This window comes from Liolophura sinensis, chromosome 13, assembly GCF_032854445.1.
Source record: "Liolophura sinensis isolate JHLJ2023 chromosome 13, CUHK_Ljap_v2, whole genome shotgun sequence".
In the NCBI taxonomy this organism is placed as follows: Eukaryota; Metazoa; Mollusca; class Polyplacophora; order Chitonida; family Chitonidae; genus Liolophura; species Liolophura sinensis.
In genome coordinates this window covers 17,000,313-17,023,287 of record NC_088307.1, presented here as the reverse complement: position 1 = coordinate 17,023,287, position 22,975 = coordinate 17,000,313, and the positions used below count along the sequence as shown (strand labels likewise).

The following is a 22,975-nucleotide window of genomic DNA, read 5'->3' as shown; positions in this document are numbered from 1 at the left end:
GAGCCACGGAAATGTCCTTACATGGTGCGGACATATCGTATCTGCTCGGTAGTCGATAGAAGCTGTATTTTGATTGGTCAGTTGCAATTTACGGAAATGTCCGAACAGATGCGTAGAAAACAAAATGGTGGAACGGAAGTAGCAGAACACATAGTGGGCTAAATCCAAACAGGGATCGTAAATATTGAAATCGGGTGAATTTCAGCCCGATGTTGTGTGAGCAGTTCGGTAGCCCTTGTTTCCAAAGATCCCGGGTTTATGATGTATAAGTTATGGACGCAGTGCGTCAGAATAGTACCGTAAGTTATCAGAGCATAAGGTTAAGACATTTTCATTTCGTCAAATATTATATCATATGCTAGCCAGTTACGGTATGTCAAATGTCAGACAGTGTAACTCCATCAAAGCAGTCATATTCACATCCACTTTTATGTTCACTGTTTGTGTCTATGAAAAATATATGTCAGTGAGAGACGTTGTTCATTTTAGAGTAGTACTTGAAATCCTAAAAGTCATAAAAAGAATCCGAATGACAGTATCACAGCTTAGACCTACGTACATTAATTTACTACTGCATAAGTGACTACGCATTGTGGATGCCAGTAGTGGCAATGCTTATTCAGTAAAATTAAACGTTGATTTTGATTTTCAACCATATCTGACATTTTCCTGCCTCAACTGAACTTAAGAGTCATGTCCGTTAGCTGTATAAAATTTGCTACACCTGCTAATTTCTCCCAGGGATATGGGAAAATAGGGTTGTTTTCATATCACTCCTGCAATTCCTGACTAGGTATAACTTAAAAACAGACCACACAATTATTTCCTCTTCCTAAAATCACTTTTAGCAGTGACATTGAATTAATATTCAGTAGAATCCTGAATATGTTCAGCATGTTTTGCATCAAATAAGGTCGTGGGAAGGTCTGTCGGCAACCTGCGGATAGTCATGGGTTTCCCCCGGGCTCTGCCTGGTTTCCTCCCACCGTAATGCTGGTTGCTGTCAAATAAGTGAAATATTCCTGAGTACAGTGTGAAACACCCATCAAATAAATAAATAAATCAAATAAGGTCTAGCTAGACCTGAATGTAACATGCATGTAGATATATACTGTATCTCAATCGCAGGTTATATTAGCCAGTTCTTAACACCAGTGCTCGTGAATTTATGGATTGATTTAGTTGATTGGTGTTTTACGCTGTATTCAAGAATATTTCATTTATGGTAGAAGGAAATGAAATATTCTTGAATGCAGCGACCATGACCATCCACGGGTTGCCGGAAGACCTTCCCATGTATGGTGGGAGAGAAAGCCAGCTTGAGCTGCAGTTGAACTCACAGCGACCACATTGGTGAGAAGCTCCTGGGTCATTGTACCACACTGGCTTGCTTACCACCTTGGCCACATAAGCCCCTTGAGTTTATAGATACTTCTCGATAAAGCTCGCTCTAAATTTCCAAAACTGATAAAGAGTACTTTTCGTTTTTCTTAATCAGTATTGGGGGGCCTCCGTGGCTGAGTTGGTTAGCGCACTAGCACAGCGTAATGACCTAGGATCCTCTCGCCGCTGTGAGTTCAAGTCCAGCTAATGCTGGTTTCCTCATCTAGCAACATGCGGATGGGATGAGTTTCCCCCCGGGCTCTGCCCGGTTTCCTCCCACAATTATGCTGGCTGCCATCGAATAAGTGAAATATTCTTGAGTACGATGAAGACACCAATCAAATAAATAATCAGTATTGTTTATTTCTGGTTAGCTTAGTTATTTCACGCTTTCACTTTCTTGTCAGAATTTAGGTCAAGTGACTTTTTCACAAATTTTTTGTTAATATAAGCATGTGATAATGGCATGTAAAGTGGTTTGGGGTACATTGTAGTACTAAATTTCCTATCTGCATTCATCACAACTTTTGTGTAATGGTGTCAGATATTATGTTATAACTTATCGCATGTACATGTAGCTACATGTGATAATCTGTTGGATCATCATCCATTTGATTATATTATGGAGATACTCTCCCCTACTACAAATAGTAGCATTAATGAAAAGCAATGAGTAGATCAGAAAAAGAAGTTAGCTGTCTAAGTTTCATTCCTCATTTTGCCTGATTCTTTTGATCTTGGGAATGTGTTTTGGGGTTGGTTTTTATGGCACAGTGATATCTTACTGGAAAAAATATTTGAGTTTTAGCAATATTTTTGTATTGTATTTTATGTATTGTATTTTATGACTTTCATTCTCCTCTAACAAGACAGTGTTTTTGTGACTGATTTTTAGGTCAGTACTTGTCAGAGATTTTCTGAATAAGGATCCGTCAAACATCCGCAGAAGGGCTTTGATGCCATTTTACTGACCTCCAGCATTCGTTTTCCAACTCATCATTATGACCTAATGAAGTGACAGTAGAAACCTAATATTGTAGACTTTGCGTGACAGTCAGTTTTGAAATAACAGTCATGGTTCACACCAGCGCCACCTTACGGGAATAAAAAATTTGTTGCCTTCCCATTAATACAGGAATTGATTGCTATGCAAGTTCATTGTTTAATGGGACAACTACTGCATAGTTGTTTTGTTTAAGTCGGGGCCTCTGTGGCTCAGTTGGTTAGCTCGCTAGCGCAGCGTAATGACCCAGGAGTCTCTCACCAATGCGGTCGCTGTGAGTTCAAACCCAGCTCATGCTGGCTTCCTCTACGGCCGTACGTGGGAAGGTCTGTCAGCAACCTGTGGATGGTTGTGGGTTCACCACGGGCTATGCCCGGTTTCCACCCACCATAATGCTGGCTGCCGTCGTATAAGTGAAACATTCTGGAGTACAGCGTAAAACACCAATCAAATAAATAAATAAATAAATTTGTTTTAGTCAGCCCCTTTTATATTGTTGATATTCTAAGAAATTTATTTGCTATCTATAAACTGAACCAAAAAGTGTCTATCTCTCCTGTTTCTTCCACTCATGACACTGTGTGCTGTTGTAGAGATGAAATATTCTTGGGTATAGCATTAAATATAAACACCAGTCAATAAAATGATGTCAAGTCCACCTATCGTATTTCTATCGATACATCAAAGTGCTGCATTGAAAACTATCAGCAAAATATTATAACATGAGTCATCTGCGTTGACTTGCCACATATATAAAATCAGCTGCCATTACAAATGAGAAAATGCCTTGAGTATGAGAATAAACAACGACCAATAAAAATTAATCTCTCTATTAATGAAGGCCTGTTGTTTACTGCTCTTTCTGGAAAGATGCACATTTTTTTTGTCTGGCTGTAAAGTGACCTTATTTTGTTGCTGTTTTGCAGGAAGATGTGAAGGATGCAAACAGGTTCTGGCGAGAAGAAAGGGAAGAGGGGGCTATTTATGACACATACCTGAAGAAGGTCACATATCGTACTATATCTGAGGTACAATGTTTTACTTTATAGCGTCCTTGCTTCATTGTCTCATCAACATTAATGTCCTTCGTATTGGCCACTTTTATGCATACTGTAATTCCTCAAACTTTTTGTATATAAAAGGGCAAATGCTTTTTATGCATATTTTGAATTGTGTTTTGGAGAAAAAACTACATTGATTGGATTGGCCAATTTCAGGGCTGCACAAAAAGTATAATTTTATCAGTCTACACAGAATAATGCCTTCAGCATATGCTTGAATGAACACCTTGCAAATATGCGGAAAGGGTAAAGAAATAGAGTACATGATCATTTTCAAAAAGAAATACAGTACATGATCATTTTCAAAAAGACATACAGTACATGATCATTTTCAAAAAGAAATACAGTACATGATCATTTTCAAAAAGAAATGGAGTACATGATCGATTTCAAAAAGAAATACAGTACATGATCATTTTCAAAAAGACATACAGTACATGATCATTTTCAAAAAGAAATACAGTACATGATCATTTTCAAAAAGAAATACAGTGCATGATCATTTTCAAAAAGAAATACAGAAACATGAATAAATCATCATTAATATTCTGCCTGTCATCCATTTTGAAGCATATATTTTTTGTATAAAAATTACAGGCGCACAAATTAGTCATCATGTGGGTTAAGGGTGAAATGAATATGTCCAGAATCTATTGAAAACCAAAATGAACCCACTGTAGAAAAAATGTGATCTATCAAGCGTGTGAATGAATGTTTTATATGACAACCATTTGCAGGTCTCTCAATTTTAAAATTAAATAACCCATGGCTTATATGGTAACCTTTTGAATGTCTTCACAAATTATATATTTTTGCCTGACATATCCCACCCCACACTCAGAAAACTGACTTTGCATAAACTGGGAGCATTTGTGACCAAGCGGTTAGGACGCCAGCATGGTGCAATGACCTGGGAGCCTCCCACCAATTCAGTTGCTGTGAATTCAAGTCCAGCTCATGCTGGCTTCCTCTCTGGCTGTATGTGGGAAGGTCTGCCAGTAACCTGTGGATGGTCATGGGTTTTCCCCAGGCCCTGCCCGGTTTCCACCCACCATAATGCTGGCTGCTGTCTTATAAGTGAAATATTTTTGAGTATAGCATTTAACATCAATCATATTAATAAGTAAATAAATTACATAACCTGTACGTGTTCAGTTTTTCTGCATTCATTTACATACATGTACCTGACCTTGGCTTAGTTTATATATCTATCTATCGTATTACTGAAAATAGTGGATTGTAACCACCATACCACAGATGTCAAGTACATTTATCCCATAATTTGCCCTTGTCAGTGATATAACATCAATGACATTAATTTTCAATACTCCACATGTTATTTTAATATCCCGAACTTTTGATTGGTCACCTGAATTTTCATTGACATAGCTTATCCCATGAAAAAGTACAACTGCATACCGGACTACTTCTGTTGAATGTTGCAGTGAAAAAAAAACAGGCTAGCTGTCACTTAGTACACCATGATGGCAGTTTCCTGGTACCAAAATGGATAAGTTTTTGATACTCTAGATAGGAATAAAATTTATCTTTATGAAATGTAAAGAATAGCCAACGTTGGTGAAAGGAAATGGAGCGCTTGACACTATAGACCTATGCCTAAAACAAGGTACTCACAAACACAAGTTCAACCGCAGCATGTCTCCATATATTTATTTATTTATTTGATTGGTGTTTTACGCCATACTCAAGAGTAATTCACTTATGCAACGGCAGCATTATGGTTTGAGAAAACCGGGCAGAGCCCGGGGGGAAACCCACGACGATCCGCAGGTTGCTGGCAGACCTTCCCACATACGGCTGGAGAGGAAGCATGCCTCCGTATATGACTTTCACGAAATTAAACACCTACAGACTTATCTTACTACAGATTTACTATACAGCACCAAGAAGTTGTCTCGTGTGTATGAAAGAGTGTGCAGCTGATGTACCTCAAGATTATTCTTAGATCTAGTTCATTCTGTTTGCCACATCAGACACGATAATTGGTTCCACTGTGACGTTTTGCTTCAACATCACGTCTACCATAACGCGGAAAGCCCAAAATGGAACCAGAATAAAGCATTTTGAAACATCCTAGACACTGTTTTGTTGCATTTTCGAAAGTTTCATGATGGTAAAATAAGAGCAGCAAATAACTTTTGACGCGAATTGCTTCGGTCAGAAGCCTATTTTTCGTTCAGTATGATTTTCGAAATCACCTCTCCTCACACCCTGCAAGTCATCGCGTGACGTCAGTTGTCATAAAGTTATGACCTAGATTTAAGTCACACTTTCGGGCCAAATGTTTTCTATAAACGAGCAGTGATGAATACTGATATTTGAAAGAAATTAAGATCATCTATCACACTAATGGAATGCGTTATGTTTTCTGTTCATAGAAATCACAGATTTCCTCATGGTTTTCTCGAAACTATTTTGGGGAAAATGTGTGGTACGGTTCCAATTGTTTTCACATACATGGATGTCAGTACGCATCTCATTTTACTTACTTGTCAAAACAAACAGGCATTGTCTTCTCTTTCAACCACCTGGAACCGTTCAGAATAAATTATGGGATAAATAGGATATGTAATTTATGACCCATTGTATCAAATTTATTAAATTCGTGATTTAATTTTAATTTCAATGAAAATTACATCACTTGTTTAATAAATTTGATATCGTGTGACTAATGGGAAATCCTCTGTATATTGTCATGGTGGATGTAATATAATGTAATAATGATGCTTGTATGGATCGTTTGCGTAGTCTACCGTTTGTGTAGTCTACCATTTGCATAGTCTACTGTTTTCGTAGTCTACCGTTTGTGGAGAAATCCTCGTTTTCCACCAGTATGGTGTGTACATCTCTGTGTCATGTGGACTGGGAATGTTCATTTGTAACTTACCAAAGGTCTGGGGTTTATGCAGTGTTCACTGGTTTCATCCATCCATGAAACTACCGTATAAGTGAAAAATTGCTAAGCAACAATCAGATAAATAAATGATTAAGTAAATAAATAAAGTGAAGCAGACCCAGATCAGGCTTTATTCAAACAGGTCATTATCTAAGGCTTGAATTTTTACCTGCCATTTTCAGCACGATGAGGAATCTAAGACCTTCTCTCACCTCATGTGGGAGACTCAGAAAGTACGGACAATCAGGGCAGGGACGCTGGAGAAGCTGGTGGAGAGTTTCAGCACTGCCAGTGGCGAAATGGACTCTGCCTATGTAAATGTCTTCTTGGCCACTTATAGGACGTTTGCTTCAGCCAATCAGGTGTTAGCACATCTCATAGACAGGTACGTGTGGAAACAAAGGGAATTCAGTACATTCAGTTTTGGGTTTGAAGAATCAATGGTTTTGTCAAGTCTGAGAAAACGGGTCAGAAAATAAGAAGTGCAGTACCTGAGAAATCAACTACCTGTAGCAAGCTAGCCCAACTTTCACAAGACTACGTAAGTCAGTTTCTTAACTTTTCTTGTAAATTGTTTCGCCGTATTGCACCATAACCGAGGCAACATCTTTTACGAGAATGAAGTAAAATATTCTTGAATGCGTCGTAAAACACCAATCAAGTCAAACGAGTAATTATGATAAATATGACTTACAAAGTTTTGTGAAAGTGGCCCCTATCAATAGTGATCTTGTTAGAAACAGCTGCCTTCTAATCCTCCAATTTGACTTTCATGAATATCACAAGTGGAAAAGTTAACTGATGTATTAAATTGGTCAACTAGGTCTGGCACTTTGCTTTCCTCTGCCCATAATACATGTATACTGGCCAGCAAATTTTTGAGTACCATAAACAATCAGCCCGTCAATCAGGGATTCATTTTTTCTATTGTTATTCAGTTATAAAAGTAGGTTTTATGAGCAACTTATGGACTATATATACTTATTATGTAAGTAACATTTTTAGATGAGATGGTAAAGTAAGAGTGGTTGACTTTAATTTTGGGGAAGTGAGTTCAAATTCTTGCATCACCCAGAGATTGAGTCGTGCATTGTGATATACTGTAAATTTTGAACAACGGTTGATATCTCGTTGTTTTCAGGTATAACATAGTCAAGACACAATTTGAGCAGGACGATAAGAATGAAGTTTTGGAGTCACAAGTCAAGTGAGATCATTTCCCTTTTTAAAGGCTGAAATATTTCTTAACAAATATTAAAAACATTGTGCTTTTTTCTGTTAGCATTTAAATTTTAAAGAAGATTTGAAGTTCTCTTTTTAAGGGTAAAATAATACAATTGGACATGTATTTCATTTTTTAATTTGCTTGTGGTCACCAGCTTTTGGTATATAACATGTGGAAATACATTGCGTTAAGATTCTGAATTTGGAGTTAGACAGGGTGGGGAACTGTATTCATTCAGAAAAGAATACGTGTACCTGGAGTACAAGAGGAGTTTCAATCGGGAGTACAGAGTTACACAGTAAACAACTGTTTACTGAGCCCCTGAGCTCTGCACAGTTTCCCCTCAATATAATGCTGGCTGTCGTCGTATAAGTGAAATATTATTGAGTACGATGTAAAACTCAGTCAAATAAATGAATAAACTTTTACTGAGTAGTTTGGATTATAGATCTTCAGAAAAAACACACAAATTCCATGATTTATATGTAAGGCATAGATGTGCAGTTGAGCTAAAGTTTAGTATGTTTCAAATGTCACATTTAGCTTGATTCTGATTGATTCGTCCATCTTATAGGACCACTTAGCAAAAGTTTTTGTAAAGTTTGAGTACTTAAGGCATGAGAAGTGTCATTTTCAGACCTTTAGGATGGGCTTGTGAAAGTGCGTTTATTAGGTACCGAATGTCAGGTCAAATACAGTATTTTCTATTCTGACCTGTCACAACCATTAACCTGGGAGATGACTGACCATGTACGTGGATGACAAGGACAATATTACCTGTAAAATAAGCTTTATCATTTAGTAATGCAAAATGATTTCCACCAAACTATTGATCTTTGTTTAGAACAATCAAGTCAGTGCTGTCTGTTTGGCTGGACACGTACCCAGAAGATTTCCGCACGCCACCAAATTATGAATGCCTTGAGACGCTCCTGAGGTTCGCAGAAGAGAGCGTGCCTGACAACGACCTGGCCATTAAAGCTCAGCACAAACTGGACAGGTTCCTCAAGGAGACTGATGAGACAGGTGAGGAAAGATCACAGGTGATCTACAGTACAGGGCAGAAAACACTTCACAGTAGTCATGCCCAAACTACACTTTTTGTGTTAATTGGTAGGTACACATTTTAAGCTAACGTAGAAGCCTTGAAACAACGGTTTTTCAAAATGCATGTGATTGGATGCAACATTCAGATTATTGCGGGTTTGTTAAACAAGCGTGAGAACAAAAAGTACACGCCCATGCCTCTGTTTCACACATCCTTCAATTATTTTGTCCATTGAAAAGATGACTTGTCTTTAATATTGACTTTGTTACGTGTGCACGGTAAGCATTTTGTCATTGTTTTATCACTCACCTCTGTGGATACATGAATATCGGTGTCCAGAAAAAGAGATTAACCAGAGCTAATATACTAAAAAGAAACCCATAACCGGTGTAAGATATTTTTACTTCTTGATGTACACAAGCTGTTGTCCAATTAGTTGATCAGGACAGAGACAGTAGGACAATACCATAATTTAACATTTAACTGAGCCAGGTGTCTGAGCAGCATGTAGCTTTTCAATTCTCAGGCGTGACTAGCTTGTTTTTTTTTTAATGTTCCTAGAAAGTCAGGTGTTTGAAAATGGCAGAAAAGGAATACATTGTTTGACTGAAAGTGTAATAATGGAGATTCAGATAAATGAAGAAATCCTGAATGATGAACATATAAGTCATATTTCTTGCTTTTGTGTTTTCAGGAGATTTCATCAGCACCATCATTCCTGTGCCGACAATAGAGAGTCTTGTCATCAACACAAAGCATGACAAACCACTGACATTTCTCAAAATCAAAAACCAAACTTTTGCCGAGCAGCTCACCTTGAGAGATGCGGTAAGTACTCACCCTGAACAACTCAAGGATATATCACTGCATTATTTTCTCTATTTACCTGAAAGGACAATAAATTTCGTTAATGAATAACAAAACCATTTTTCCTAATTCTGAGAGTTCTATTTTGATTTTACAAAGGTGTTTTGAGGTTTGCTTGGAACATTGGGATGACATTCTACTGGAAAATTTTTCCACTGGAAATCAGCACTAAAAATAATATTTTGTGACATTTATTTGCCTCTAAAATGCAATTTTTTGTTGGCAAAATTTTAGGTCATTTAGGGTAGTTCATTTTCCATAGCCCAGTTTTCCATAGCCCAGTTTTCCATGGCCCAGTGGCCTCATCGACAATGTGGTGAATCTTGAATCTTGATCAAATACATGTGATTCTGGATATGACTCAGAACTACAGCCAGAATTGGGATTTGACTCAGTACTGAAGCCAGGGTCAGAATGTGACTCAAAACTTCAACCAGAATCTGAATATTTACGGACATGTGTATTTGTAGGAGCTTTTTATGCGTGTGGTGCCTCACCACTGCCTGGGTGCTATCTGGTCCCGACGGAATAAGAAAGGTCGTTCAGAGGTGAACAGCGTCTCAGCCACAATCGATCAGTTCAACGGTGTCTCATTACGGGTGATTTCTACAGTCTTACAAAGCCACGATCTCAAACCTGCTCAACGTGCCAAAATCATCCAGAAGTGGATAGATATTGCGCAAGTAAGTCTCTCATGGATTAATCGTGCTCACATCAGCTTCTGTGGCCTAGTTGTTAGCATGCTTGCGCAGCACAATTACCACTCACCAGTGTGATTGATTACTGTGAGTTCAGCTCAAACTGGCTTCCTCTCTGGACCTACCTGCGGAAGGTCTGATAGCAATCTGCAGAGTTGTTCTCCATGTTTCTCTGCCCGGTTTCCACCCACCTTAATGCTGGCTGTCATCGTATAAGTGAAATATTTTTGAGTGTGGTGTATAACGCCAATGAATTAAATAAATAAATAAATAAATTGATAACCATGCAATGTTACAAAATTAAAAATGGAAAAATCACTATGTTCTGTGATGTTTGTGTCACATGTCCACTCTTGCTCATTTTAATAATGTCTGTCAGGTTTTTAACACCTGGTAAGTTGCATAAGATGAGGTGTTCGTTTACCTTGTCTCATATGCCCGAAAGTTAAGTTTTACATTTATATATACAACATGTACACGTTAATATTTCACACTGAGATTGATTCACCCTCTGTTCAACTTGTATGTCAGTTCATGTGTCCAGACCATCTATACGCTTGCTGGGCTAACATGACTGACCCTCCTAAAAATCCCACCCACCCAACCAGGATGTAGATAGAATCATTTTTAATAGAATTATGTTAATTTCTACTAAATCCCAATATTTTTCGTTAGCCGGTGTTAAAGTAAACAGCATTCTCCACTGACCTACTCCATTATTTCTGGGCTATGCCCCAAAGAAAAGGATTTTTAAGGAATGTCAGTTAATATATGGCTTCACATGTTTGTGTCAGTCACTTCCATGTTCTCTTTATCAACCTATCCCATTGTCACTGTGCTTTTGTTGAAGACAGCCTTGTATAAAATATGCACGTTTTCACCAGATATTACCCCCAAAGCAGTCTGTAGCATGCTACTTATTGTATAAGCTCCTTTTGTGTCTTGATTTTGGCAGGATTTACGGGAAATAAAGAACTTCTCCTCCCTGAAGGCCATAATATCGGGGTTACAAGCTCACCCTGTGTATAGATTGCATCGTGTATGGATGGTTGTGTCCAAGTAAGTGCATTTCATCATTTCTCACAGATAAAAATGCATAAAATAGGTAGATATTAGAGAAACTGTATGTTCCTCTAAGAGTTAAACTGTTTAAATAAAGGTTTGATAAACAGATTTGAATGAACACTCGGAGACCTATATCCCAGCAGTGCGATTGCTGTGAGTTTGTGCAGCTCCTGACAGCTTCCTCTACATGTGTAGGTCTTCCAGCAACGTGCGGATGGTCGTGGGTTGCCCCCATGTTTCCTCCCACCATAATGCTTGCAGCCATTGTATAAGTGAAATGTTTCTATTATTAGTACAGTGTAAAGCTCCAATCAAATAGATAAATAGAAAGAAATATCAATGCTTTATGCACAGTTGAGAGTCCTAAAATAACTTTGCAATTCACTGTATTTTAAATCGTGCTGAAGCCGAGTTTTTGATCAAGAAAAGTTTTTTTTTTGTTAGGCTCACAGATACACAGGTTGACATTTTATATTGAAGTAATTCAAGTTTACCTACAGTGTCAAGTTGTTGATGGGTTTCTAATAATCCGTGGTTTCACTTACATGTAAGTGTATCATGCTACATGTAAGTGTATCGTGCTACATGTAAGTGTATCATGCTACATGTAAGTGTATCGTGCTACATGTAAGTGTATCGTGCTACATGTAAGTGTATCGTGCTACATGTAAGTGTATCGTGCTGCATGTAAGTGTATCATGCTGCATGTAAGTGTATCATGCGTGTGTCTCTTTTTGTTTTTACAGAGAAACCAAAGCAATATTTGATGAGCTGTCTGATATTTTTTCTGATGAAAATAATCAAATAACTTCAAGGGAACTTCTAATGAAGGTTGGTATTGTGTTTTTTGCAGTTGTCTGTAACCGGGGGGATTATGGTGGTTTTAACGATATGTACTGAACAAAAATAAAAATGCACATCACTTGTTTTTGCAGTATTTCACAAGAGAATGCTGTGATTTTTGTCAATATAGTACCAAGGGATGGCCTAGAGCAAACCCTACAGCAGTGTACATTCCAGTCTCCAAATCCAAAGTATTGTCGATTTCAAACCTATTCACCATTTTGACCTGTCAGACAGGTGTGGCCCTATCTGAAGTATTCAGTGATATGTAAGGCCTTCCATGGCGCACCTTACCCTCAGGTGTACAAAAGGCCACCCATACAGTACAAGTTCTGTCAAAAGACATGACGCCTCAGATGCCATAAAACCAACGAGAGTGCGCCACTGGCGTGCTCGACGCTGGCATGACCCCTAAAGCTGTCGCCAGAGCCCCTAACATTGATGTGTCAACAATGTGTCATCTAAGGAGACATCCTGAAGAATTTGGCATGAAATCTCATTGCCCACATGCCTGACGACCGCGTCTAACAATCCCTGAACAAGACTGCCATATGGGCCTCCTCCACCTTTGCAGTTGTTTTAGGCCAGCCACTGCCACAGCTAATGAAACAGTCGGGCTCAATAATAGCCGAATTTCCGCTCAAACGGTTTGGAATCGCCACAGAGAAGCGAGTTTGCGAATTTTCCACAAGTCACAATTGACCATCTCACTAGGTATATGCGTCGACAATGTGTAGCAATGCAGCAGGCAAATGGCGGACAAGCTCGGTACTGAAGTGTGGAATTTCCCAAACTGACCCCACCCCTGTTTCCTAACCTGCCTCAGCCTCACTACCAGCTGTCCATTTCCATTAGTTATGAAATGTATTGCTAAGAGTCCATTTTATGCTCCCCCTCCCCCGAAAAACGGTATGGAAAGGAATGTAATAAAGCAGTTAAGTTTATCAAAATATTGGGTGTTGCGTTGAATTTTCTTCAATTAATATGCCCAGTGGCCATTATTGTGTCAGGCCAAACCTCCAGTGTGTCAGTATTTATTTGATAATTGTTAAACACTATACTCAAGACTATACTCTGGGTCTGTCTGCAGCCTATGGATGGTTATGGATTCACCAGGGCTGTGCCCAGTTTCCTTCCATAATACTAGTCACGGCTGCATAAGAGAAATATCCTGGAGTATGGTGTAAAACACCAATCAATTAAATAAATAAATAACTAACTACTGTAAATCATGAAGGCAATATTCTGTAGAGACAGGTAAAGTAACACTTTTTGTGACGCCCTGAAATTGGCCAATCCAAATAGTGCAGTTATGTCTAAATTCCACTTAAAATGTGTATAAATTGCACTGAAAGTTGTTCTTTCATATCAGAAATCATATTGAGGAATTAGGGTATACTGTTTTATGGGTGGAGTAAACCGGAGTGCCTTCAGCAATTTCCCAAATTGTTTGGCCAAGGTGTTTTTTTTTCAGGTAGGTTGTGAAGAACTCCTGGTTTTTTGTCCTTTACATCTTCGTAAACATATGAGATGTAATGAATTAAGTTGAGGGGAATGTGAATTATTCCTTCATGTATGCTGCACGCTGTTACCAGTGAAAGTCACATAGTCCAACTTCGTGACTTTTGTGTTTACAGGAAGCCACAGCCAAGTTTCCTGATCTCAATACAGGCTCTAATACTTTGAGGAAGAAGAAAAGTTTACAGAAACGACAGTCCTGGATTGAAAATGTGAGTTTGTCTTGTTTTCAACAGGAACATTTCACAGGAAGACATTCTGCTCTGTCTGCAAGTGTCTTATTCTGTTCAAACTTTCTACGAGTTTTCAGTATACCTCTATATTTTCTGTTTCTTTTTGTGTCTTGATTTACATATAAATCTAGTGTTCACTTCCTTGTTGCAACAGTTTGCAGGAATGCTGTAACAAGCTAAATAAAGCCGTGCTAATGTTGCTTTCTTCTAGGTAGTTTGAACTGGACAGTATAATAAGTTGAGAGCTCTGAAAATCATATTCAAGGATGCACAAGCATACAGAGTTATGAAGTTTTAAAGGTTCTGTTGTGATTTTGTAAAGTCTCTATTTGATAAAATATTTCTATGTTAAAAAGCATTTGTTTAAGTGATAAGTGAATTATGGTATGTGGTGATTTGTTGTTTTTTGTGGTTGTAAGCTGTTCATAGTCCCCAACCTTTTGGCTGCTCCTCGCTTCCCAGGGTGTTGCTCCCAATGCCATTTGCCTATCGGCTACTTTTTGCTCCCCAGGGTATCGTTCCCAACACGATTTGCCTATCAGTCACTCCTCACACCCCAGGGTATTGTTCCCAACACCATTTGCCTATCAGTTACTCCTCACACCCCAGGGTATTGTTCCCAACACGATTTGCCTATCAGTTACTCCTGACACACCAGGGTATTGTTCCCAACACCATTTGCCTATCAGTTACTCCTCACACCCCAGGGTATTGTTCCCAACACGATTTGCCTATCAGTTACTCCACACACCCCAAAGTATTGTTCCCAACACCATTTACCTATCAGTCACTCCTCACACCCCAGGGTATTGCTCCCAACATGATTTGCCTATCAGTTACTCCTCACACCCCAGGGTATTGTTCCCAACACCATTTGCCTATCAGTTACTCCTCACTCCCCAGGGTACTGTTCCCAACCATTTGCCTATCAGTTACTCCTCACACCCCAAGGTATTGTTCCCAACACCATTTGCCTATCAGTTACTCCTCACACTCCAGAGTATCGTTCCCAACACCATTTGCCTATCAGTTACTCCTCACACCCCGGGGTATTTTTCCCAACACGATTTACCTATTAGTTACTTCTCACACCCCAGGGTATTGTTTCCAACACCATTTACCTATCAGTTATTCCTCACACCCCAGGGTATTGTTCCCAACACCATTGGCCTATCAGCTTCTCATCACTCCTCCCAACCATTTGCCTATCAGTTACTCCTCACACCCAAGGTATTGTTCCTGACCATTTGCCTATCAGTTACTCCTTACCCCTCAGGACATTGTTCCCAACACTGCCCTGAACCTTAGAGCAGGCTGTTATTTAGCACCGTATTTATTTGTTGCCTGTTTGTTCTCCAGGGTATTGTACACGGCACCATCCCATACCTGGGCACTTTTCTCACTGACTTGACAATGGTAGACACAGCCATCCCTGACTACACAGACGAAGGTCTCATTAACTTTGATAAACACCGGAAAGAGTTTGAGGTGTTAGCTCAGATCAAGCTCCTCCAGTCAGCTGCTCAGGTTTATAACCTCACAGTTGACACTGCCTTCTGGTTGTGGTTTGACAGCGTCCAGGTCTTCAGTGATCATGAGTGGTGAGATAACATTGGCTGATATCAGTAGTCTGTCATTTGTAACGTAAGCTCTGATTGGTTCATAACCTGATCGTTTACACATGACTTTGGTTGTGATTTGACAGCAACAAGATCTTAAGTGATCATGAGAGGTGAGATACCATTGGCAGATATCAGCAGTATGCAATATGTAACCTAAGCTCTGATTGGTTTATAGCCTTGATGTTGACACCATGAATTCTGGTTGTTACCGGCCTTCACAATAGATATGTTAAGTAAAAGGTATACATGTTATGTGGTGCCAAAGCAAACTATGAATATTAGTGTCAACATGAAAATTTCCAAATATTGTGGAACAATAAAAACACATTATTGTTCCGGTACTTTGTGCTTCATTTTTTCAGTCATACAATGAATTTATTTATTTATTTGATTGGTGTTTTACGCTGTACTCAAGAATATTTCACTTATACGACGGCGGCCAACATTATGGTGGGTGGAAACCGGGGACACCCCGGGGGAAAACCACGACCATCTGCAGGTTGCTGTCAGACCTTCCCACTTACGGCCGGAGAGGAAGCCAGCATGAGCTGGACTTGAACTCACAGCGACCGCATTGGTGAGAGGCTCCTGGGTCATTACGCTGCGCTAGCGCGCTAACCAACTGAGCCATGGTCATATAATGAACACTCAGAATCCTGGAAATTTTACCGTTCAGGTCGTATGCGTCATAAGGGTTAGGGGCCTCCGTGGCTCAGTCGGTTAGCGCGCTAGCGCAGCGTAGTGACCCAGAAGCCTCTCACCAATGCGGTCGCTGTGAGTTCAAGACCAGCTCATGCTGGCTTCCTCTCCGGCCGTACGTGGGAAGGTCTTGCAGCAACCTGCGGCAAAAAAAAAAATCATAAGGGTTACATTGTAATTTGTAACACCTCCTCTTTCCCCAAATATCCAATAGGGATAGGCAATTCTGATGTGAACGTTCTGAAAATGATAACATGAAAAAAGTTTGAAAATGGAAACATTATTAATGTGGGCTGTCATTTGTGTTTTGTCTCTAGCTGGGAGTTATCACATGGGATAGAAGCCCCATCAGAGCTTAGTGCTAAGATCAGGAAGAAATCTGCCAGGTAAGTCAGAATGTAACAACTTACTGTCAGCAATTTAAGTTTTTGAGACACATGTATTTGTAAAGTAACCTCATGTTTTCTTTTATTTTTCTTTCATTTCTTTCTTTCTTTCATTTTCTTTTTCTTTCTTTCTTTTTTTTTTTTTCTTTTTTTTTTACAAGAAAATAGACTTCATCCTTAATTATACACGATTTAATGTTTAGTGTATTGAGTTTGTAACTTTTTTTTTTTTTAAATATTTTTTTTTTGTTCTGGTAAATTTATTTTTTGTATTTTTTTCCAAATTTTATCATCTATTATTTGCTTAAGAACAAACAGTGAAACTCTTTATTTTCCAAAATAAGGACAACTAATTATGTCTTACATGCTTATATTTGTGTAAATGGTGGAGAAAAGAGCAATCAGACACTGGATATTTTAGATCAAGTTTGCTAATACATTGTACACATACTTCTACTTGAAGCATGTTTGTGATTATAACATTTTTCATAATCAGGATCCTGTGTGTATTTTGTAACTTTAATACATGTATGTGTATTTGTATTTTATGTGTATTTGTAAGTTATCTAAGTGGGTTTATGTGTACTTTTCTGAAATGACAGCCTGGGTCACAAACCGCGAGGGGATGTGAATTTCCACACGGGAATGTTGTGTACGTTTTCTAGTCAAGAGGAGAAGATCAGTGTCAATAGTATGTCTGACTCAGCCCTGTCCACATCTACAGGGCAACAGGTAACTCAGGAGCAATCAGTACAGGTGTAAACGTGCTTAAAAGACAGGGAAATGCTGTGGAAGAAGGGTGATTGGTGTATGCCAGCTAGCATTATAGTGTTATTAAACTGGGCAGAGCCCAAGGAACCAATAACCATCTGCAGGTTGCTGACAGACCTTCCCACATACAGCCAGAGAGGATATGCTTCAAGAGGAGAGAATTAGACTTATTAGTGGCAAAGATTAGTAACAGCTCCCAAAGGCTTCATTACAGATGAGACTTTAAATTTACCATTCCAAGTTATTTGAAGGGAAGGATGAAATATGTTTGAGAGGAATCATAAGACATAGAGAGTAATGCTATGTGTTGTCAATCTGGATTAGGCAGCGATCATGTAGGTTAAGCGTATCCTTTCTGTTTTTTGTTTTTTTTAAATGTGAGGCTTTTTCTGTTCCGAAAACTGAAACTGAACGTTGACTGTACTTTTGTCTGGGTTTTTCCCTTAGCAGTTGTCACCATCATCCTCAGTCTCATCCCTCCTGTCCAGCGACAGTGATATCCCGTCCTCGCCGTTCAGAATGGCCGACATGTGTGTCATCAAGGCCACGCTGGAGCTGGACAACAAACCTACAGCTCACATCTACAAGAGTATTATGGTGAGCTAGGCAGCTTCTCAGTTTGTCTGTTGTTTGATTTTAAACCTTGGACAGAATTGGATGATGAGAGTAGTGTTTTTTTTTTTTAAACATGGTGACCCTAACTTGTGCGTTTAAATTAATAAATTAATGGAAAAAAAAAAGTTTGAAAATTCTCAAAAACTACCAGCACAAAATGACTCCTACCTGCAGATAATCTGTGTCATAATGCCAATCTGAAGCTCCAGGTATTTATTACTTCTCCGTCTCCAAGATCTCTGTCCTCATTTGTGTATTGTGATTATCTTGACATCTGTTGTTTTGCCCAATTTTACTTATTTCAAATCAGTTCTAGATGGCTTACTGTTAAATTTCATATACCAATCAAGTTTTCAAAAATACAATTAACTAAATGAATTTAACTAAATTTCTTAACTACATGTAAGTTATATGTAGCAGACAAAATAAAAAAAAAAGCTCTTTGACATGATTCCATATGTACATTAACATTTTTTACTAACCAGAATCTTGCATTCTTCGTAACACTTTATTTCAGTGCTATTCAACAATCCTATTTTACCATTGTTTGCTAACCGCTTCATCACAATGTTCACTGGCCTTATTACCCACTTGTATTGTGAATGGTGAGCCCTGTTCCAACAACTCACAGAGTTACATATTCATGTCTTGCAGCTTCACAACACAGATCACACAAACAGTGTGGTTCAAAAGGTGCTAGAGAAATATGACATACAGTGTCGTGAAGGGGAATACTATCTATCCCAAGTCATGCCAGACGGGGGTAAGTTACATACGCTTTCCCTTTCTGTCTCTTGTGTGCCAGGTTTACTTGTAAATAGGAAGAAAACTAAAACCTGGGAAAATTTACAATAACTGGGACATATCACAATAGTTAATGTCATCTTACACCCAGGCCCATCTTTACATTAATGGCCCATATTAAAAGATATATCAAAAATTTGACAAAGCAGATGCCCAAGCAACCGTTAGACTAGACTAACCTAGAGCTGCCTTTCGCATGTAAAAGTAAACTACTATGTACTACTGGACACTTTTTTGCAAATACCAAATTTATAAAGGAGGACCATGAAATATTTTGTTCTGTGGCAGTGAGAATATGTGTAATAACTTAATTCCAACGTATCAACAATATCCTGTTTTTGACACTATCTCTTTGTTTCATATTGTCAACAGAATGGCTCCTTCCCCAGTCAGCTAATGTGTTTTATGCCATGAACAGTTTGGCTGATCTCAAGTTTGTGCTCCGAAACAAGGAACAGCAAGATGAGTATGAGAAGAGAAAGAAGAAAGGGCGAAAAAATCTCAAACTGAGTTTATGACTAAAGGGGTGCATTGCTCCTGTGGCGCAGTGACAGTGAAGATTTGTGAGAATTAATAGATAGGTGTATACGTAACAGATATGATTGCTGGACATTGACAGATAGGGGCATTAACCAAATACATTTGCTGTACATTGGTAGATACAATTGCTGTACATTAATAGATACAATTGCTGTACATTACTAGGTGCAATTGCTGTACACAGCCAGATATAATTGATGGACATTAACATATATGTGTGTGCATTAATCAGACATGTACAATTTCTGTACATTAGTAGATAGAATTGCTGTATATTTGTAGGTAGATTTGCTGTAAATTAATAAATATTGCTGGACAATAGCAGAAAGTGAATTTGCTCCAAAATGTAAGATACTGTTGCTGTTTATTAAGACAAACAGTTACAGGCGCACACTAACAGATATGAATACATTTAATAACAAACTGAGGTACTGTGCATGATATGAGTTAATGTATCCTTTTCACCCAGTTATCTCCCCTGTTTAGCAGAAGACACTGTCATCCTGGAGGTTGTGATGTTTTCTGGTGCAACAAGAAAATTTTATGTCAGTGTTGCCCTTTCCTCCCCATCACAATTCCTTAGATGAAAAGGAAACATGAGAGTTATGTCACGGACAGACTCAAACCATTCTGTCTCAAAAGCACAGTTGCTGATGCTGTATGTTATGACATACATGTAACCTAAGAAGTATGGTAGCATTATTTATCTGTTACACCTAAACAGATAGATATGGGCTGACATATATGATACATGTAGCTGTTACAAATGTTGTATCTGGGCAGATATCTGTATCATGAAAACAAGTACAGAAGGAGAACAGGTGGGTTAGAGTAGACTTCACTGAGGTGAAGGTTTTAGATATCCCTTCAGTTCATATGTACAATTAGACTGCCCAGTATTCAGTCATTTTTTGGTGTTTAATATGTACAAGTACTTGTTGCCTATGTCATGGAAATGTTGGTTCTTCCACTTGTCTTATAGTGCTGAGTTTTCTGTTTTTGTCTTATACATGTAATGGCTGTTTCATAAGTGAAATGTTCTTGAGTACGGCATAAAACTCCAATTCAATAAATATACATGTACCTGTTTGTGTGAATTTCTACGATAAAACATAAACCTCCAATGGAAAAAACTTTGACCACATACCAGTTAATATCATACACGTCAAAATGGTCTTGACCTTTAGTAGCACATTACTTTGCCTCCAACCAGCGTGGTTATCCCCGCTTTGTGTGCACGCACAACATTTCCTTCTCAAATCACATGGTTGTTACCAATAAGATCAGAAATTGTTGCCAGTTAGAATTAATACATCGAAAAATACGTTTCATTGTCAATCTCCATGCCATGCTCGACAAAGTGTACACGGACATGATTTCATATTCGATATACTACTGTTCTACAGAAGGCGATGTGAAGTAAAAATCAAGGGGAGATAATTACTTTGGTGGAATGGACTTCGTGAAAGTGCTGGTTGTTTGCCTATGCGTGAAACATACCTTCAGTGTTTGTTAGATTCACCAAAGAACTAACTTTAACAGGGCATAAATAGCACAACAGCAGTACTCATAATTCTGTTTGTGGTCACATGTTAGCATATTATGTTCTCAGATGTTGTTGTGATTTCCCAGAAACGAATGAATTCGCTGCCAGCATTTGTTAATAGAGTTTATATCAATCGTGTAGAAGAAATATTTTTGCTGTAAGCATAACACACTGCCATTTGTATTGTTGTGCTAAACCGTGTAATAAAACGAACTTTTCAGGGCTCCCAGAATCGGAATATTCTTAGCTTCATTTGTTTAAGAACCTGAAGGCTTGAATTTGTTTTCTTTGAAAGTTAAGAAGGTCACTGTGATTATGTGTAAATTATGAATTGGATTTTATATGTTTTCCTGACAACAGTGTTGATTTACTTAGATAACTTCCTTTTTTTTTGTTGTTTTTTGATTTTGTAAAATATCTGAATTAGTTAACAGTTAATCAAATTATCAATGTGATGTTGTAAAATTACCTGAATATCTTTGTAAAATTATGTTGATCACTTACTTAAAGGGCCCTGTAAATTATCTGTAACACAAACCTCTAACAATGTTTGAGGATATTATCTGTAACACAAACCTCTAACAATGTTTGAGGATATTATATGTAACACAAACCTCTAACAATGTTTGAGGATATTATCTGTAACACAAACCTCTAACAATGTTTGAGGATATTATCTGTAACACAAACCTCTAACAATGTTTGAGGATATTATATGTAACACACTTGAGATTTGGATGTCATTTTTTGCCACACTCCTTGTAATCAAACTATAAATATTTATGTATTTCTGGCAATAGCCTTTTCCATAAGCTTGGCATTAGAGAAAGTTACTTGCTCTAAGTAATAGGCCTAGTGTTTTTTTGTTTTGTTTTGTTTTTTCTCCCCCCAATTTTCGTTCTTGCTTTAAATGTTTTTGTTATATGTGGGTTACAGCTAAGGTTACATTATGTGTACAATCATGTGTAGACATGTGTACAGAATATGTGATTAATTATGTGTAACGTGTATATATGCTGAAATTGAGCTGGTAAAATTGCTTTATTGTTGGTACATGTACTCGGTTCAGCCAATTGTTATCATGCCTAGTGCCATAGAAATTCTGTGTCTGTCTGTTATATATTGTTATTTTCCCCTCTCCTGCTTGTTTTGTTTTGTTTTGTTTTTGACAGAGACGTAATTTTGTTCTACCATGTGTAGGTTTGCAAGAAATTGCAAAATTAGAGGCGCTGAGTGAGATTATGACATATGGCATTGTAATGAACAAGTGTTTTTGAAGCGTTTAACCTGTGATTTCCAATAATTGCTTAAGATCTAGATAGTAAAACAAAAATTGTGATTTGTTGTATGAAAAACCATATTCATAACTTTTGTACATTGGCTCTTAGTGGTGCATACGTGTTATAATGGTAGCTTTAATTAGGCTCTTCATTTTAACGATCTCATTAATAATCTATGATTTTTGTCTACTTGTCCTTTGTCATGTGGCAGTGCCAAAACTCAAAACTAACCATCCATGGGAATTGAAAGAAATCGGAAGCTTAGCTGCTCCAAGTGTAACATAGTTACCTCCCTTTGTATACTGGGTAAATATGACTAAAGCCTTGTTTATACAAGTATGTCTTATCGACTGGTCAGATTTGGCTAGGATGGACACTGTTTCATACGATTTGTAGAATATTCCAAGCACAATTTGAGACCGGTCTTGTAATTTTATTCTCATGGTCACAAGCTGACCAGTTACGTTCAGCTTATCAGAGATGACAGGTTTTCATGAATCGTGGGACATGGTTGAAACAAACGTGGCGCTGTAATCGTTTTGGAAGTATTCCTAGTTTCCTAGATTGATCTACATCTTAAATATTAAGTCTATAAAAAATGAAATTTCATGATGGTACACGTCTTCTTGATATTAGCATTGTATAGCTTCACTCTGTAAAAGGAGTAACGACTTTCTTGTCCCTGCTCAAACTCCTTCAGTCCGTGAGATTGTCGTGCTACTGAAAGTGCAATAAAGACTTATATATAGCCCTGTGCTCAGGACTAGGGTAATACTTATTCTATGTTCCCAGTTGGACGCCCTATTTACGCTGCAGCTGTTGGCTAAAACAGTTATTTAGTGATTGTACTG

The 22,975-nt window shown here is 38.2% G+C and overlaps 1 protein-coding gene across 2 annotated transcripts; it reads left to right on the top strand.

Annotated features, from left to right (window-relative positions):
* The first annotated feature begins 127 nt into the window (after positions 1 to 127).
* On the top strand, positions 128 to 21,449 carry LOC135480228 (ral guanine nucleotide dissociation stimulator-like 1). Of its 2 annotated transcripts, none has more exons than XM_064760006.1 (16): positions 128 to 299; positions 3,313 to 3,414; positions 6,547 to 6,749; positions 7,506 to 7,571; positions 8,434 to 8,615; positions 9,332 to 9,465; positions 9,975 to 10,187; positions 11,158 to 11,261; positions 12,014 to 12,098; positions 13,748 to 13,840; positions 15,221 to 15,462; positions 16,500 to 16,568; positions 17,171 to 17,300; positions 17,790 to 17,936; positions 18,609 to 18,717; positions 19,131 to 21,449. In XM_064760006.1, the coding sequence occupies exons 1-16, from the start codon at positions 273 to 275 to the stop codon at positions 19,274 to 19,276; spliced, it is 2,052 nt and encodes a 683-aa protein (XP_064616076.1). In that variant the 5' UTR covers positions 128 to 272; the 3' UTR covers positions 19,277 to 21,449. The 2 variants fall into 2 exon arrangements, with proteins under 2 accessions (XP_064616076.1, XP_064616075.1); XM_064760005.1 differs by having other exon boundaries at positions 17,787 to 17,936.
* The last annotated feature ends 1,526 nt before the right edge of the window (positions 21,450 to 22,975 follow it).

Bases quoted from the DNA above. Each gene is read 5' to 3' on its own strand.
- LOC135480228 (XM_064760005.1), top strand. From the start codon at position 273: ATGGACGCAGTGCGTCAGAATAGTACC. The intron at 7,572-8,433 runs GTGAGATCATTT...ATCTTTGTTTAG, and splicing joins GTTTTGGAGTCACAAGTCAA to AACAATCAAGTCAGTGCTGT. The intron at 8,616-9,331 runs GTGAGGAAAGAT...TTGTGTTTTCAG, and splicing joins CAAGGAGACTGATGAGACAG to GAGATTTCATCAGCACCATC.